General features: G+C 48.2%; 4 protein-coding genes across 4 annotated transcripts; 2 read left to right on the top strand and 2 right to left on the bottom strand.

Annotated features, from left to right (window-relative positions):
* Positions 1 to 789: 789 nt before the first annotated feature.
* luA (3-isopropylmalate dehydratase LEU1) lies at positions 790 to 3,265 on the top strand (the record flags this gene model as incomplete). Its single annotated transcript, XM_057167602.1, has 3 exons — positions 790 to 889; positions 971 to 1,077; positions 1,151 to 3,265. 3 exons carry the CDS (start codon positions 790 to 792, stop codon positions 3,263 to 3,265), a joined length of 2,322 nt encoding a protein of 773 aa, XP_057018233.1.
* A 509-nt stretch (positions 3,266 to 3,774) lies between these two features.
* ags2 (alpha-1,3-glucan synthase Ags2) lies at positions 3,775 to 11,371 on the bottom strand (the record flags this gene model as incomplete). Its single annotated transcript, XM_057167601.1, has 5 exons — positions 3,775 to 3,823; positions 3,908 to 4,675; positions 4,747 to 10,728; positions 10,789 to 10,964; positions 11,021 to 11,371. The coding sequence occupies 5 exons, from the start codon at positions 11,369 to 11,371 to the stop codon at positions 3,775 to 3,777; spliced, it is 7,326 nt and encodes a 2,441-aa protein (XP_057018232.1).
* Positions 11,372 to 11,405: 34 nt separating this feature from the next.
* N7466_008211 (uncharacterized protein) lies at positions 11,406 to 11,750 on the top strand (the record flags this gene model as incomplete). The annotated part of the gene is made up of 2 exons (XM_057167600.1): positions 11,406 to 11,449; positions 11,606 to 11,750. The coding sequence occupies 2 exons, from the start codon at positions 11,406 to 11,408 to the stop codon at positions 11,748 to 11,750; spliced, it is 189 nt and encodes a 62-aa protein (XP_057018231.1).
* Positions 11,751 to 15,221: 3,471 nt separating this feature from the next.
* On the bottom strand, positions 15,222 to 15,947 carry N7466_008210 (orotate phosphoribosyltransferase; the record flags this gene model as incomplete). Its single annotated transcript, XM_057167599.1, has 1 exon — positions 15,222 to 15,947. The coding sequence occupies one exon, from the start codon at positions 15,945 to 15,947 to the stop codon at positions 15,222 to 15,224; it is 726 nt and encodes a 241-aa protein (XP_057018230.1).
* Positions 15,948 to 16,219: the final 272 nt, after the last annotated feature.

Genomic DNA, 16,219 nt, shown 5'->3' with positions numbered 1-16,219 from the left:
AAGATATATATGACAAAAAATTAGCTGGAATCAATTCAACAATGTTTGAACATTGAAAGATCACACCTTGGAATTAAGGCTTGAACAATGTTGAAACCATATGTATGCGTAATGCATTAATGACTTGAGTCTTTCTACCTATATATTGGTACATGCAATTTTTTTTGTCTTAATATAAACATTGAATCAATATAGCCAAAAATATACCACGTGCATTAGTGAACCCCCCAGTCCGTTGCCGAGACTCCCCCCCACTTCTGCACTTCGAGTCATAAAAATTTAGGCGGGGGCCGATCGGACCCCGGCGGATTAAACCAATCACTTTCAGACGATTACTTGGTCACCCCCGGAATCGGTCGTCTACGTCATGTACTACATTGTACTATCAGTCGGTGAAAGGAGTGCATCTGATGCAAGTCCAAAGGCTCAAGCAAGGAGACGAAAATAAGATCACAGAATCAATCATAGAAGCCAACAATCTCGACGAAATTTGAATTCTATGGTATATTTTGTTCTTTTGATCTATGAAAAAAAAGAATCTAAGATGGGGGGGGCTCGATCAGCCGCCCGGAAGCGCCGCTAGCCGCCGGTGCAGTTTTCAATAGGCCGATGTCGGGCCCCCCTTTATTCGCCACTTCAACCAATCAAATTGTGAATATTGGCCGCTGACCGTCCGAGGTCGGCGTTGCCCCTCGAGCTATTCCCCAGCGACATCGCGGGCGCTGCAAAATATAAGTCTGCAACCATTGCTATCCGATCTGGCCAGTGATATCCATACCATAATTCAAAATGCCTTCCGTCGAGACAAAACCGAGGACCTTGTACGACAAGGTCTTCGCTGACCACATTGTCAACGAGCAAGAAGATGGCACTTGCCTCCTCTACATTGGTGTGTGCAGCTGTGTTTTTTCTTCCTTTGCTTGCCATTGGATGTTGTGACCATGTTGGCTAATTTTTGATTGCTGAATAGATCGTCACCTTGTTCACGAGGTGACCTCCCCCCAAGCCTTCGAGGGCCTTAAGAATGCCAGCCGCCCTGTCCGTCGACCAGACTGCACCTTGGTGACTGTCGACCACGTATGTAGAAAGCACATTCACCCTTCCTTCAACAAGGCGATCAGTTTCTAATCACTTTGCTTCGACACGATAGAATATCCCCACATCCTCCCGCAAAGACTTCAAGAGCGCCGAGACTTTCATCGCCGAGACTGATTCTCGCCTGCAATGCACTACCCTCGAGGAGAACGTGAAGGACTTCGGCCTCACCTACTTCGGTATGAGCGACAAGCGCCAGGGTATCGTTCACGTTATCGGCCCCGAGCAAGGATTCACCCTCCCTGGCACCACCGTCGTCTGTGGTGACTCCCACACCTCCACCCACGGTGCTTTCGGCTCCCTGGCTTTCGGTATCGGAACCAGTGAGGTTGAGCACGTCCTCGCGACCCAGACTCTTCTGACCCGCCGAAGCAAGAACATGCGCGTCCAGGTTGACGGCGAGCTTCCCGCTGGTGTTACCAGCAAGGATGTTGTACTCCACATTATTGGTGTTATCGGAACTGCTGGTGGTACCGGTGCTGTCATTGAGTTCTGTGGATCTGTCATTCGCGGTCTCAGCATGGAGGCTCGTATGTCTGTCTGCAACATGTCCATTGAGGGTGGTGCTCGTGCTGGTATGATTGCGCCCGATGAGATTACCTACGAGTACCTCAAGGGCCGTCCTCTTGCCCCCAAGTACGGTAGCTCTGAGTGGAACCGCGCGGTCGCCTACTGGTCTACCCTCAGCTCCGACCCCGATGCCAAGTACGATATTGATGTCTTCCTGGATGGAAAGGACATCATCCCTACCATCTCCTGGGGTACTTCGCCTCAGGATGTCGTTCCCATCACAGGTGTCGTCCCCAGCCCCGATGACTTCGAGGACCCGGCTCGCAAGCTTGCTTGCACCCGTGCTCTGGAGTACATGGGTCTCACCTCTGGTGTCCCCATGACCGATATCACCGTCGACAAAGTTTTCATCGGATCTTGCACCAACTCTCGTATCGAGGATCTGCGCGCCGCCGCTAAGATTGTCCGTGGCAAGCACATTGCTGCCAACATTAAGCGTGCTATGATTGTCCCCGGTTCCGGTCTCGTCAAGCAGCAGGCTGAGAGTGAGGGTCTTGATAAGATCTTCACCGATGCTGGATTCGAGTGGCGCGAGGCTGGTTGCTCCATGTGCCTGGGTATGAACCCCGATATTCTTGCTCCCCAGGAGCGCTGTGCCAGTACCTCCAACCGTAACTTCGAGGGTCGCCAGGGTGCCAAGGGTCGCACTCACTTGATGTCGCCCGCTATGGCCGCCGTGGCCGCTATCGTCGGTAAACTTGCCGATGTCCGTGAGCACGTGGTCTCCAGCCCCGTTGCCGCTAAGGTTCAACCCGTTGTTGATGTTGAGGCCGAGTCTTACGATTCCCCCATCACCGAGGATGAGCTTGAGCGTGTCCTCGACCTCCCCGCTGACAACGAGCCCCACACCAACTCCTCCGCTGGCGGTGGCAAGAGTGCTGGTCTCCCCAAGTTCACCACTCTCAAGGGTATCGCGGCTCCCCTCGACCGCTCCAACGTCGACACCGACGCTATTATCCCCAAGCAGTTCCTTAAGACCATCAAGCGTACCGGTCTTGGCTCCGCCGCTTTCTACGAGCTCCGTTACAACGCCGATGGCACTGAGAACCCCGACTTCGTCCTGAACCAGGGTATCTACCGCAATGCCAAGATCCTTGTTGTGACTGGCCCCAACTTCGGTTGTGGTAGTTCGCGTGAGCACGCCCCTTGGGCTCTGCTCGACTTTGGTATCAAGTGCATTATCGCGCCCTCATTTGCCGATATCTTCTACAACAACACCTTCAAGAACGGCATGCTTCCCGTCGTCGTTTCCGACCAAGCTGCTCTTGATAAGATTGCTGCCGAGGCCAGCGCTGGCCGCGAAGTTGAGGTCGATCTCGTCAACCAGGAGATTAAGGATTCCGAGGGTAACAAGATTGTTGCCTTTGAAGTCGACTCTTTCCGCAGACACTGTCTCACCAACGGTCTTGATGACATTGGTCTGACTCTCCAGATGGAGAGCAAGATTCGCACCTTCGAGACTAAGCGTACCCTTGAGACCCCCTGGTTGGATGGATCTGCCTACCTCAAGCGTGGCAACCGTGGAGGTGCCACTCGCATCGATGCTGCGCCCGTCCCCAAGACCAACAAGGGCGAGGTGAAGGGTCCACTCGACTGGTAAGCTTATATTTATACTGTTAAGTTAGGCGCTGTGGATGATCGCATTGGGTATGGATACGGTAATGGTATGAGCTTCAGGCTCTCCTGGCATTTGGATTTTTTTTCTTTCAAAAACAAAACAATATTCCCCCCTTTAAATTTGTCTGCCTGCATTTCATGTCTCGGGGCTTAGTTAGTTTTGGACTACTCGCATCTTCTACTGGCTGTCTACGAATCTCAATGAGAACGAATTATGAATTCCAAACCAACTATCCCTCGATAAAGTAGCTGGACGTGTATTTGAGCTCCAGATTAATCTGTTGTGAAGCAATAACATTAAGTACTGGGTTTGCGAAGACCAAATATCCGGATAGAAAACAAAAATCGACACCTGGTCATTGATTAAATATCTGTGTAAAAGAAGAAGAATGACAGATCATAACCCACCAATAATTAAACCATATTAATTTTGTCCTCTGAGGGCATTTGCAAACAAAATAAATGAGGTAATTGTGTTTCAAAAGCCGAACCTCAAGGCTTTGAAAGTTGTTCACGACGGAAGAACATAAGGAATCCAGCACTGATGGAGGCGAGTCAGTTAGCAATGAAGCCCCTAAATTCCGACCAACTCAGCAACAAAAAAAATATATCAAGAACGACTCACCAAATCGAAAGCTGGCAGGTAAGCGCAATCCAAAACCACGCATTCGCCAACGCATCCGCCCCGGCGGTTATATCGGGAGAGATAGGCCCAGGTCCAATCTTATTAGGTGCAAAGGATCTCGCACATATAGTCGCGATGGAACCCAGAACTTGCGAAACAAGCAATGTAAAACAAATGTGCATCCGCGTCAGAGTCTGTAGGAGAATCATTCCAAACCCGAGACCCTGAAGTGCATCGAGGACACCGAGCCACAGCCACAAACTTCGAGATACCAGTGCGCCGGATGTATAACTGCCTGCCCATGGTAGATACAGACCGATCCCCGACGTTCCCCACCATATTTGGGCCCAGCGCGGTGCTCCGAGACCACAAGCTACAATGGGCAATATCCAGCTGTGTGATCGGGAGACCCAGGCCAGACCGAACAGGATTGCTATCCAGGCGAAACCGAAAAATGCCACGCAGAGGAGGAGGATCTGCCATGGTTTGGCGTGGTCGGATATCCAAAGGACTGCAACTTTGTTAATTTTGGCGTTGGGATTGATAGAGCATTGAGACTTACAGTTCCAATTTCGACCGTAGGGGGCACTAAGGAAGAAGTTTTGGAGGATGACTACAACCCAGTTCCAGAGCACAATCTTCCTTCTGAATACTGATTTGTAGAATGATGGCACTTTCCCGGGTGTCTGGCGGTAGTAATTTGGCAATCCAAAGTATACTATCAGCCCGACGCCCCATAGGAAGACAGTGATGGGAGCACAGACAGCACTATTGCAATGAATTAGTAGAATGAACAAGTTGTCTATAGTTTTTTGTCAGTTGGCTGGAAGTAAACGTACGTCATTCTCCATGTGTTTGTGATATTGCCTTGAATATTGGCAACGCCGGCGTTCGATGCTTTTGTGAGTGTCGACCCCCAGTACCAAAGAGCAATGACATAGACTTGTTGTGTGCCTTGGATAAGACAAGCACGGAAAACCCATTTCTTAACCGGAGCACCGCTTTCATCACCAAAGTTCAACGCGAAGAAAATAGAGCCACTCGAAGATGCAGCGGCATATATTCCACTTCCCACATTCTGTAGCCAGCCCCGGGCGTACGAATTTGGCTCGAAATGAGCCAGTCCAATGATGAGAAATGCGGTACCGTACAGGAACCAGGGCACAGTCAGAACAAGAACTGACTTTTGAAAACGGAAGAAAAGCCACCACAGGATGGATGTCACAAGGTAGACTGTCGCGATTCCGTAAAGCTTCTCGGCTGTCTGACCGACTTCACCTGTGAGCAAAGTGATCTGATAGGAATTGGCTGCGATAATTTGACCGAGACCTAGGAACAGGGAATAAACGGGCCAGTCTCCAATTCGCATTTGCATCCATTTTTTAAGGCCAGTTGGTGGAACATAGTCTTCACCAAGGAAGAACTCGTCTCCTGTGGCTACTTTCCTTTCTGGGACTCCACTGTCATGGGATGTGTTATCATCCATATTGATAGACCCAGATGGCGAGTTCTTATTCAGTTGTACAGAGGCCGCTGGAGATTGGTTCCGTCCGAGACGAGCATCTCGGAATCGGTCGAACCATTTCTTTTCGCTTTTCTCCAGATATTGCTCAATACACAGCTGGGAATCGGAGTTCGTACCATTGAGATCTTCAAGTTTCTTTTCAAATGCGCGATAGAACTCACCGCTGCTGTCCGTGAAGGTTGGGTCCACCTTTTGAAGCTTGTAGTCCTTTTTGTCGCCGACGACCGAGTCAAACGATAACTGAGATGCATTACTCAGACGATTCCCTGCATCAGCCCAAGGTCGTGCTGGCGGAAGAAGAGTGTCATCAGTTCCTGTTGTGCTGGGTGCTGCCGAACTGGATGGCGTGCCAATCGAACGACCTGACTGTTGACTTGCATGTCGGGCCGCAAGATCTTCGCGAATCATAGGGATTCCAGTATGTTGGGGGCCTGGTGGAGGTGTATCTATCCGGCGTCCGGGGTCGGCCGCTTCAGGCCCGATGGTATAATCGTCCTCTCCGTAGCAAGTAGCCATGATCTCATCATCACTATCATCCTCGGCACCTGGAGATGGAGTACTGGAACCTTCTCCGTTCTCATCCACATCCTCAATGCCGCTCTTGTTAGGATCTCGCCGCCCCCGAATTTCCAAGGGAGCAGATACGGGCCGAACTCCGAAGCCCACCTGCCGACTGAGACCTGATCTCGGTCTACTTTCAACACCGGGACTAGGATCACGGCTATAGACGACGGAATTTCTCTGCATTGAGCCCATCGTTCCAGGTCGACTGGGCTGTAGAGGTGGAGTAAGAGTTCCACTGGATGCGTTAGACCTCATCGATACCGCCACCTGAGGGGTCATCATCCCGTAAATTGCATTGTATGCTGATGCTGCAGTTGTTGATTGAGACTGAGACTTGGCTTGTTCCTTATTATGGATTCGTATAGCGGTTGACTGTAAAATCTCCAGATCTTCAATCCACTGTGCGACCGGGAACCGTTGTTTAGCTGACCTCGCGCGCATCATGGCTCTTGTTTCCTGCTTGGAGTTCAAAGCACCATCAATTGCAAGTTTGAATTGCTTGATCAAGTGGCTTGTTGTTGTGGATTCAACAGTATACCACCAACCCGGCATCTGTCCAAGTCCTCCAACCCGAGCGCCGATACCAAGAGCCCCCTTACGGCCGAATTCCACGGCTACCAGACCGAACGGCTCATCTCTTGAGGGAATCAAAGCAAACTCTGCCCCTGAGAAGATGAATGGCGGAAGAACTGTAAATTGTGGCTTCGAGCATACACGTCCTGGGTATAGCTTCATCAATCTGTCCAGTTTGAGCGCCGCAAATTTACCATAGAGATCAATGACCGGGCCCACGCATATCAGTTGAACATTCGGTCGCGCGTCAAGAACACCCGGCATAACGTCGGCAATGAGATCGATTCCTTTTTGCATGGACCATCTTCCCACAAAGACGAGAAGATCAGCATTCGGAATTTGGTGTAAACCAGCCCATTCCTGTGCCTGACGCTTGGTTTCGGCTCTTCCAAGTTCAAATTCGCTATCCACACTGATCTCGCTTTCTTTAGGCAGTTCCTTTTTCCATTCCCCGGTATCGGATGGATCAGGGTTTGGCAGATTCCCAACTTTGCGTAGACCCCAGAAGATTGGGTACCTTGCATACGAGCGCTTTCCATACTTCTTCGATACGCCAACTGCTCCAAAGCCCTGTTGGTGGAGACGTAGATAACTCGCACCGGCGTGCAGTAGATTGAAGATTTCGCCAAATTGAACGTAGCGAGTAACAACATCTATATCGAGGTTGAATACGGAGCACACTTCGATCTTTTCTTTCTGTGTTCGCATTGGCCACAAACCCTGGAATTCGGCATTATGCAAGGAGAGGCAAATTGGGATCGTCTCCGGAAGCTGGTAAAGCGGTGCAATTGCACCGTGGTAGTCATTGACGTGATATAGATCGATGGGGAATCGCTTAAGAGCTTGCGCAATGCATTGGTTCCATGCAGAGTAATAAATCGCGCTATCCATATCGTCCATGCGTGCGGGATAGGGTTCTCCGGCTGTTTGTTGACGGAAGACGGGGGCATCCAGGAGGACATAGGTTATATTCCTCAAATAGTGATACTGAATTTTGACTTCGTAAGAGTTCCCAAGAATCATGACGAACATTGATTCGGCCGGCTTATCAATGGGATAATCAATCCCTCCGACACAAGGAATGACCCAGATGAGATCTTCGTGTCCGAGTTGCTTGCCCATCAATTGTGCCATCACACCCAGCCCACCAATCTTGATCTTGATGGCCCAATCATCAATATCATACTCCATTGTCGCAACCAAGACTTTGCGTCGCTGAGATGTTCGATTGCCGAAGGCCGAGTTGCTTTGCAAGAACCTGGACTTGTTTGCAAGTCGCATGAGGAAGCTTCGAGATCCACCAGCCTCCGACTTATCAGTTCTAAATATGTTGAATGAATCCAGTGAAATCAACGTCTTCTTCTCACTCACGCCGACTTGGTTGAACTTGATCCGGTAGAATGTCTTCATGAACACGGTCGCGCATGCCACGGCACTTAAAACAGGAATGATCCAAAGCATGAAAAAGAGAGCCATCTGAACGTATTTTGAGCCCGCAGGCACGAGCCTGAACTTTAATGTCGCATCGTCAAGTTCAATTCTCCACGCCAGGTGTGGACTAGGTGGTGGATGTGTGATATTTATCGCTGTGGTTTTCAGCGACGAAGGGGGAAGTCGATCCAAGACGGAATCTCCGTCCGAGTCCCCAAATATATAGCTTTGATCTGGTTGCCCGTTTGGATTAATTCCCCAGACGTTCAGCTGACCCTGCGCAGGCCATTCGGCCATGAAACGGAATTTCCATAACCGATCTGCGGCTTGTTTCACAGCATTTGGCAACCCAGCATCGTACCCGTATTCGTTGAAAGGCCCGTTGAAGAAGAGGTGAGGGAAACGTCTTGGCATTCCAGCATCCCAGTCGGGAGCATCACCCTGCTGAACGTAATCGCTGCTTCCTGTAAAACGATTCCAGTATTCGACACGCACATGCTCTCCTTCCCACTCTTGAGCCTTTGTACCCGACCAATGCTGCTTTTTGATCGTGTGGTTACCGCCCTGGTAGGGAAGCCATTTCGAAAATGTGCTGCCCCAATTGGTCGAGTACCTGTACTTATCCGCTCCTGCTGCATGTTGCCGAATGAAAAGTGTGCCATTTTCATGTCTATGCAACAAGCTGCTGGAGTAGTTGGCCGAGGTGAAGGTTATAGGATTGTCGTGCTGTCCTATGCGAATCAAGAAGTGGTCTTTGGCATGGGTTTTTCTCCCATCGCTGCCAGTCACATTATTAACCGTCAGTCGGTGCACTCCATTATATACCCCGGTCAAGGTCGCTGTCCAAACCCAGGCACTGGGTATGTGACCTGTGAGAGGCGAATCTTCCGGATCAACAGCGCTGCAACTGATAGTTTTCTGGTCAATTGAAGGAATTTCCCCAGTCTCGGTCGTTGATTCAAGGGAAATGCCTTGGGTGACCTTGCTGCAATTCATTTCGGTGGAAAAGTATAGTCCAATTTGAAGATTTTCACTTTCTCCTGGCTGTGCTTTGGACAGCACGGGAACATCATGTCCTGGGGTGAACTTGGTGATCATAGGGCGTGGGGGGTGAAATTTGGTTTTTGGAACATAGGCTCTGAATTCATAAGGGCGAAGGGTCAGATTGCTCAGACAACCATTCCACTTTGACGAGCCATTGAGATAAAGCTTTGTTGGACCTTTCTCCAAGGTCAACTCATCATGTGGATAAAACAGATTTTTGACAGTTATGTTCGTAGCGAATGGAGCAACAAGCGCGTGGTTGGGGTCGGAACAATCGAAGTCGTATGTGACTGTTTGATTGTCGTTCTGGTAGACGAACCAAATAGTCTGATTTCCTGATTTGCCAAGATTTTGCTTTTGGTAGTAAGGACTGCGTAGGACAGACCACATGCCCGTTTCAGTGGCGATTCCATTTGAGCCAGGGTAGTAGACATCATGGGTGTGATTAGATAGCAGTTGAATCCACCAGCCATCGTTCATTGCGGGATAATCCTGTCTCATCTGATACATATGTTTGATAGTATTTCTGATGGGATGTGATGGATCTCGATGATCGTATGTGATGGCTTCATCATGGCAGCCATCCCGGCCTGACTTTATCGGCCAGTCAAAATACTGGGTTGAGTTTAGATGGAAACAGCCATGGGTTTTCCAAGCCGTTGCGGGAGACATGGCTTGACGGCCATAGATGTAGTTAGAAGCCAAGGCATCTAAGGTGTAAAACGCTTGTTCTTCACCCCATAACAGCAAGGGAATACCGGGCATGTGCAACGTCGTAATGAAAAGGGCAAGTAGCTGCCGCTCAAGTCCATATTCCACAGTCGGCCAGCGGAAGACGTCTTGATTTGTGGCCCCGTACATGTGGCGTGGATCAAACTTGCCAGTGTTCGCGTTGACAAGATCATTGGTGAGCACCATTTCATACCAGGCTTCTGTCCAATTCACTGGAACATCGTAGCCAGCAGCCAGGTTACCATCCATGCCAAGGAAACGAGTGAGAGAGCGATAAACGGAGTAATGGAAGGCAGCTCCGTCGATAGCCTGTTGATTTTCATCTCGCAAGAAGTATAACGTATCAGAAGAGTTTGTGAGATGAAATGCCTGATCAAGGGTTTTAGGGGTCATATCCGGTTGCCTGCCACGGCCAAGAAAGACGGAACCCAGTGTGTTACCGCTGGTAATTTCTCCAGGAAGAAAAAAGTTCTTTTTGCCAACTTTTCGAGCACAGTCACGATAAGCGCCAGAGATGTCTCCCAAAGCATCTACCGTAGCCTGTGTGGCCTTGTCATATCGGAAACCGTCAATGTCGAGCGAGGATATAATTGTGCACGAGTGTCTAATGATCCGCTCTCTGACAGTTGGTACCCACTCACGCAAACGGTCCTGCACAGATGCAAATTTGGCAAGTTCACGCTGCCAGTCAGGATAAACACCAAAGGCTTCGATGTCACCATATTGGTCGAAATCACTGTCGTAGCAACCTTTCAACTCATCACGAACAAACTGATCAACTAAAAAACCAGTCTCATTCCAGAAACGGGGATATTCGCAGGTCTGGTTGTAGGAGTTGCCGAAGTGGTAGTCCACATAGCGACGGTCTGACTTCCATTGTGCTTTGTGCTCATTGACTGTGAATGGTGTCGTTGTATTTAGGTATCCATCAAACCCAATCAGATCGCCCATACTAAGATATATTAGAAAAACAAGGACCGCAACTCAAGATTAAATTATTAGAATCACTTACGTCGCCACTGTGTTGTCAAAAATCACATACATGCCACGATGGTGAATTTCTGTAATTGCAGATCTCCATGCTTCAATGGTGCCGAAGTGTTGATCTAGCAAGGTGGTGTCCATTGCGGAATAGCCGTCTGCGCCCCACGGTTGATTCATCAAGACAAGTCCAGCCAGATATATGCCCTGAAAGATAGATTAAAAACGGCAGTGTGATATAAGAATTTGAGGATGGGTCTTACCTTAATACCCATACCTTGCAAATAATCCAATGTGTCAACCAGCCCAGCCACATCTCCACCATGGCGCATTTGATTCGAGTCCAGATCGTGTTCGAAGAGCGTTCCGTTGATATTATCATTGGTTGGATCGCCGTTCACGAAACGGTCGAGAAAAAGAGTATATATGGGGAAACGCCAGTTCTCTGGTGATGGGTGGTAGGTGTGGTTGGGCCATTCTCCCCAGTACTCGGCTGGATTGGTAGCCGTCTGATTCTCATTGAGGTTATACTCGACGAGTGCCTTGTCATATGGCCAGGATGATACAAAAGTTGCAAGGTGAACAAGAAAAAAACCGATACGTTTCAAATACATGATAACGAGCGCCAGGGGAAAAAAAGACTCAGAAATGCCGAAGTCGAAGCATGTGTTTCTTCTTTCACTAGCCGAAGGGTAAAGGAAGTTTCAAATTGTTGGTAGGCAGTAAACGAGTGTAAGTTGACAAGTTCCTATTTTCCGTTCGTTAGTTCATTGCATATCATTCGAAGCAACACAGGTGACAAGTTGGTTGAAAAGAGAGATAAATACAAGTCAAGATCCTCCATATAGGTATCACAAGATCGATGAGCAATCAGATAAAAGTGCAAACTTAAAATCAGACGAGCCACATCTGGATGTGACGATGGAGGCCAAGGACGAGTGCCACTGGGTGGGTTGGAGTGACAGAGGTGAGAATGAGCTCTATGATACCTGAAGTATATTCACTTAAAATCCTTGGAGCGACTTTCAGCTTTTTGCAATTGTTAGACCCCTCTGGAAAATCCACAGAGAAAGCAAACACGGAGGAACCTTGCGGGGAGTTTTGTAGAAATAGGTGGAATTGTGGCAAACCAAGAGCAAAAGAAAAGACAGCCAGATCTATCTCTGACTGCATGCCTGGAATGGAATCTTAAGTCACTTGTCTTCTCACCGCAAGGTACATGATTCGATAATATCAGCTCATAGAAAGGCCCCATAGATACCGGAGACGTTCTTGATGCCGGAACGAACGGTGGAGGTCTAAAGGGGTGCTGATAGGAGTCAGACAGCTCAGGGTACATCTGGAACTACCGGGGCTTTGATGGGAACTCTGTTGACGAATGCCATGTCGAGAGAGTTGAGCTCAGATAACAAAGCTCAAGATTGTCTCACGACGCGACACTTTTGCTTGGAAGCTCCCAGCAACATCCATAGCTCTGTGCATTACCGACGGCAGACCTGGAAAAGATGTGGCTCGATAAGACCCAGCATGCAAGACATGCAGTGTCTGTATGACAGGGCATGGTGGTACACTCCCAAGGATGATAAGGGACCATGCGAGTAGGGACAAAGATGAGCAAAGCAAAACATGCAGCGCATTCGATGATCAGTCCAATTTCAACACTGACTATTATGGAGCCTAAAATATCTTTTTCAAAGTCTTCAACCCTGGAGTGATATGAACCATCGTGAAGTTGAGAATATTTTTCCTCTGGTTCGAATGTTAGATCTCCTTGCAATCAATCTCGAGCGCATGTTACTTTGGATTTTGTATTGTTTCTCTGACCTGCGAATCCAGGGGTAAACATTTAGTCTGTTGACCCTGGAAACATTGAACAGATCCTTGAATCTTGATTTCTTGAAGATTAGTCTTTCTCGTATGTTACATTGGGGATCTAGATTTGTATTCAGACCGCTGTAACATGGCCGGTGAGATCGGGAATTATCATAGGTGTTTTTGATTTATCCCTACCTCCACATCAAATGTTCCAGCGGCTGAACATGTGCCTTTTCCTAGTATGAATCTCACATTGAACCTCGGATCAGTTGAGCGGTTCAAATCATTTTTCGAGTTGCTGATAGTACTAATGGATGGCATTATATGGCATTCGAAGGTTCTCAAACTTGTCACCATAGCTCCAAACAATAAAGAGCGAAAGTTCCAATTAAACATGCCTTGAAATTGAAACCAGGTCGTCATATTATTCCAATATTTGATCTTCAAACTACTAGTAGCCATATTCAACGCCAGACCCGTGGATATTCGTTCAAATGTTCGAAGAAATCCCCCAAGTACTCGCCAAAAATCTACACCTTAGTTTCATCTTTGAATAGTTTCCACAGTTGCCCTGTAACTGAAAACTCAGGAGTTGGAATACTCTAGTAAGATGCTTGAGATATTATGGTTTTTATCATTTGAACTCTTAGCTAACTTCCACATGCAAATTTGAAGCTCAGTAATAGAAGTAGGTATGCGATGAGTTTGTTCCCAAGGTTGGTTGATGCGTATATAGAAAAATCGTATTCAATCGACTTCTGATGGGATGACTCGTGGCATGCATGGTGGCAGTACAGGTCTAGGACTCTGGACATGGGTGTCCAAGTTTTTATCATGCTAATGCCCGACAGAGCCGTGCAAGGCATCTCGAGTTTAAGTCCAATTGAGCTTGATACAAGGTGATCAACTTTCAAGGCGCCTAAACATTCAAATGTTTCAAAACTTCAGTGAACCCCGTGCCTAGGTACCCAACCTTGGAAGTGCTCTTTGGCAAGGGATGTTGTACGAACAAGGAGTTGTGGTCACCGTCCGTGCTTAGCTTAGAGCTCTTGAATTATAGAGGTATTATCGGGTTCACATGTACATCAATAGTACCAACATTGAATGATGTGCTCTCCAGATTGGTTCTGTAATAGGCCTAAACTTACAATTATACTTAGAAGCCCGAGTTAAAGATGAAAAACAATGTGTCAGATGTTAGGTAGCATCGAGTTTCCCCTCAAAGGTGGCTATTTCTTGACAAGCACGAGCGGCTTATGCATCTCTCCGAGCCAATGAGTGTATAAGTGGCGGTCCACAGGTGTGAATTAATCGGGGTTATGTTTGCACATCAGTACCTAATAAAGACTTGCGGGTAAGTATTACCAGTTGACTATATTTGGAGCAACTGAGGTACAGCCAATTGCACCTGCATATTGATGTACAGATCTAGATGGATGTACCAGTAGTAGGTCATTCACAACTTGAATATCTACTAACATCCACTTTTGGCTACTTCATAGATACTACCTATATTGCCGTAACTTTGCCAAAAGTCAAGATGCATCGTTCTATGTTGGCTTTGACCGCTACTTTTGAAAATGGTCATAAAAGATCTGTTTGATTACGCATCTAGTCACCGATCAACCGCTATTCAAAATCTGGCGTGTATACTACATTCGATCTTTGTGACACACAAACCCCGATTTTCTATAAACGGAAGGTTCCAAAATTAGGCTTAGGATAATCTAATGTATCAAGATAAAAATTGTCACGGATCAAGTGTCCGAGGAGACTCCAGATGTCCGAGGTCAAGGCCCGGATGAAGAATCCGGAACCTGCCACTGGAATATCATGAACGCCCGATATCAACTGTGGACATTGCCAATATTGAATAAACTTGAACGTCAATTAATTTGCACACACGGATGGATTTCTTTAGATCGATAAGTTATGCATGTTCAAATCAATTCTGAGTACATCCATCGAAATCCCGAACTGCGGCTTATTGTCTGAGCGCTAGCTCAGCATAGCTTAGATGACAGGTATCCGGTTCCAGGTGCTCTTCCCTCATCAAAGATGGAATGAACGGCCCGAAGCATCAACCCTGCTGTACTGTGTGCGACTGTTCAACTTCCACACGCCCGGTGTACCCGGCAATTCTTTACTTGGACGCCGCTCTCTCAGAGTGGGCTCGATGTCCCAATTCCTTGAATATCTGAGACATCGCGGTTGAATTCGGGGGTTGCGCTTGTCTTGTACAACCGTCCAGACAGGGGTGAGAGTATGCATGCGCTTAGACTTGGCGGTCATATTAGAGGCTGTCGTCGGTGTCCTTGTGGGAACATCGACTGCCATTATGCTTCTCTCCAAATTGAAGGCAAGTTGACGATGGAAACCAATATTTTGGAATTCCTAATTCCCCGATTGGAGCAAAGACAATTTTGAGAGTCTTATAGACTGTGTTACCGGTTCATGAAGTTGATGTGTTAAGTACTCCTCGTCCAATGTAGATGGAGAGGGAAAATGTGAATAATGGGATTCGAGAAAACTCCGGACTATCCTGGTATCATAACCTCTTCTTCTTTTTTATGGGTCTCTAACATCATTTCTCAATGCATCATATATGAAAAGGGTCCAGCCGCGCGGGGGCCAAAATAAATCTCTCCCTTACTCAGCGCCGTAGCGGGCACGGTACTCCTTCAGGCGCTCAATGTCGGAAGCACCAATCTTATCGCTCAGTTGCTCAATGATATCGTGGAGTCCAATGACAGCGCGGATGGGGATGTTGCCACCGAGGTCGCGCTGGGCAACGCCAATGGCGCTCTTGGACTCGGTATCGCTGACACGCTCCTCGCGGTCAAGGAGGACAACCACACCAGCCACGATACCTCCTTCCTTCTCAATGATGCCAACAGCCTCGCGGAGAGCAGTACCAGCGGTAATGACATCGTCAACGATGACGATGCGCTTGCCCTTCAGAGAAGCACCGACAATGTTACCTCCCTCACCGTGGGACTTGGCCTCCTTGCGGTTGAATGAGTAGCTGACGTTGTCCCAGGTTCCCTTGGGCTCGGCAGCGATGGCATCTTGCACGGCCAACTCATTAGTGACGGCGGCACAGATCGGAATGCCCTTGTATGCGGGGCCGAAGATAATGTCGAAATTGGGCTTGGGAGTGCCGTCAGCTGCGATGGACACGAACGGCTCGGAGGACAGGACACTGGCGTAGGCAGCAGAGGAGGCGCGCAGCAAGGGAGCAGTGTGCATAAGGGAGGAGGTGAAAAAGTAAGGAGATTCGCGACCGGACTTGAGGACGTAGGTTCCGAACGAGAGGACGTTGTTGTTAATCAACAGAGGGAGCAGGGTGCTCTTGTAGTCTTGAGAGGCGGACATGGTGGGTAATTTTTGGCGATGAGGGTTGCAAAGGGGAAAGCAAAGATTTATTATGGACAGCGTGGGGAGGTAGAAGAATCTTTGTAGAGGAGGTCCAAGAAGAAAAAAAGTGGTGATAGGGCCGGCGAATAAAATTCCACCCCGCGGTACGGTGGCCGAGAAGAGTCATTTTCCTGACCGTTCCTTACGTCAGCTAACATTCTGGTACATATATTACCACCACATATGTGCAGCGGGTGATGTAAAAGGGTGAAAAGTGATAAATGTACGCC

This window comes from Penicillium verhagenii (genome assembly GCF_028828195.1).
Source record: "Penicillium verhagenii strain IBT 33310 chromosome Unknown utg000008l_segment0_segment0, whole genome shotgun sequence".
NCBI lineage: Eukaryota > Fungi > Ascomycota > Eurotiomycetes > Eurotiales > Aspergillaceae > Penicillium > Penicillium verhagenii.
The sequence above is the reverse complement of the archived record's forward strand: the minus strand, read 5'-3'. Positions and strand labels throughout refer to the sequence as shown.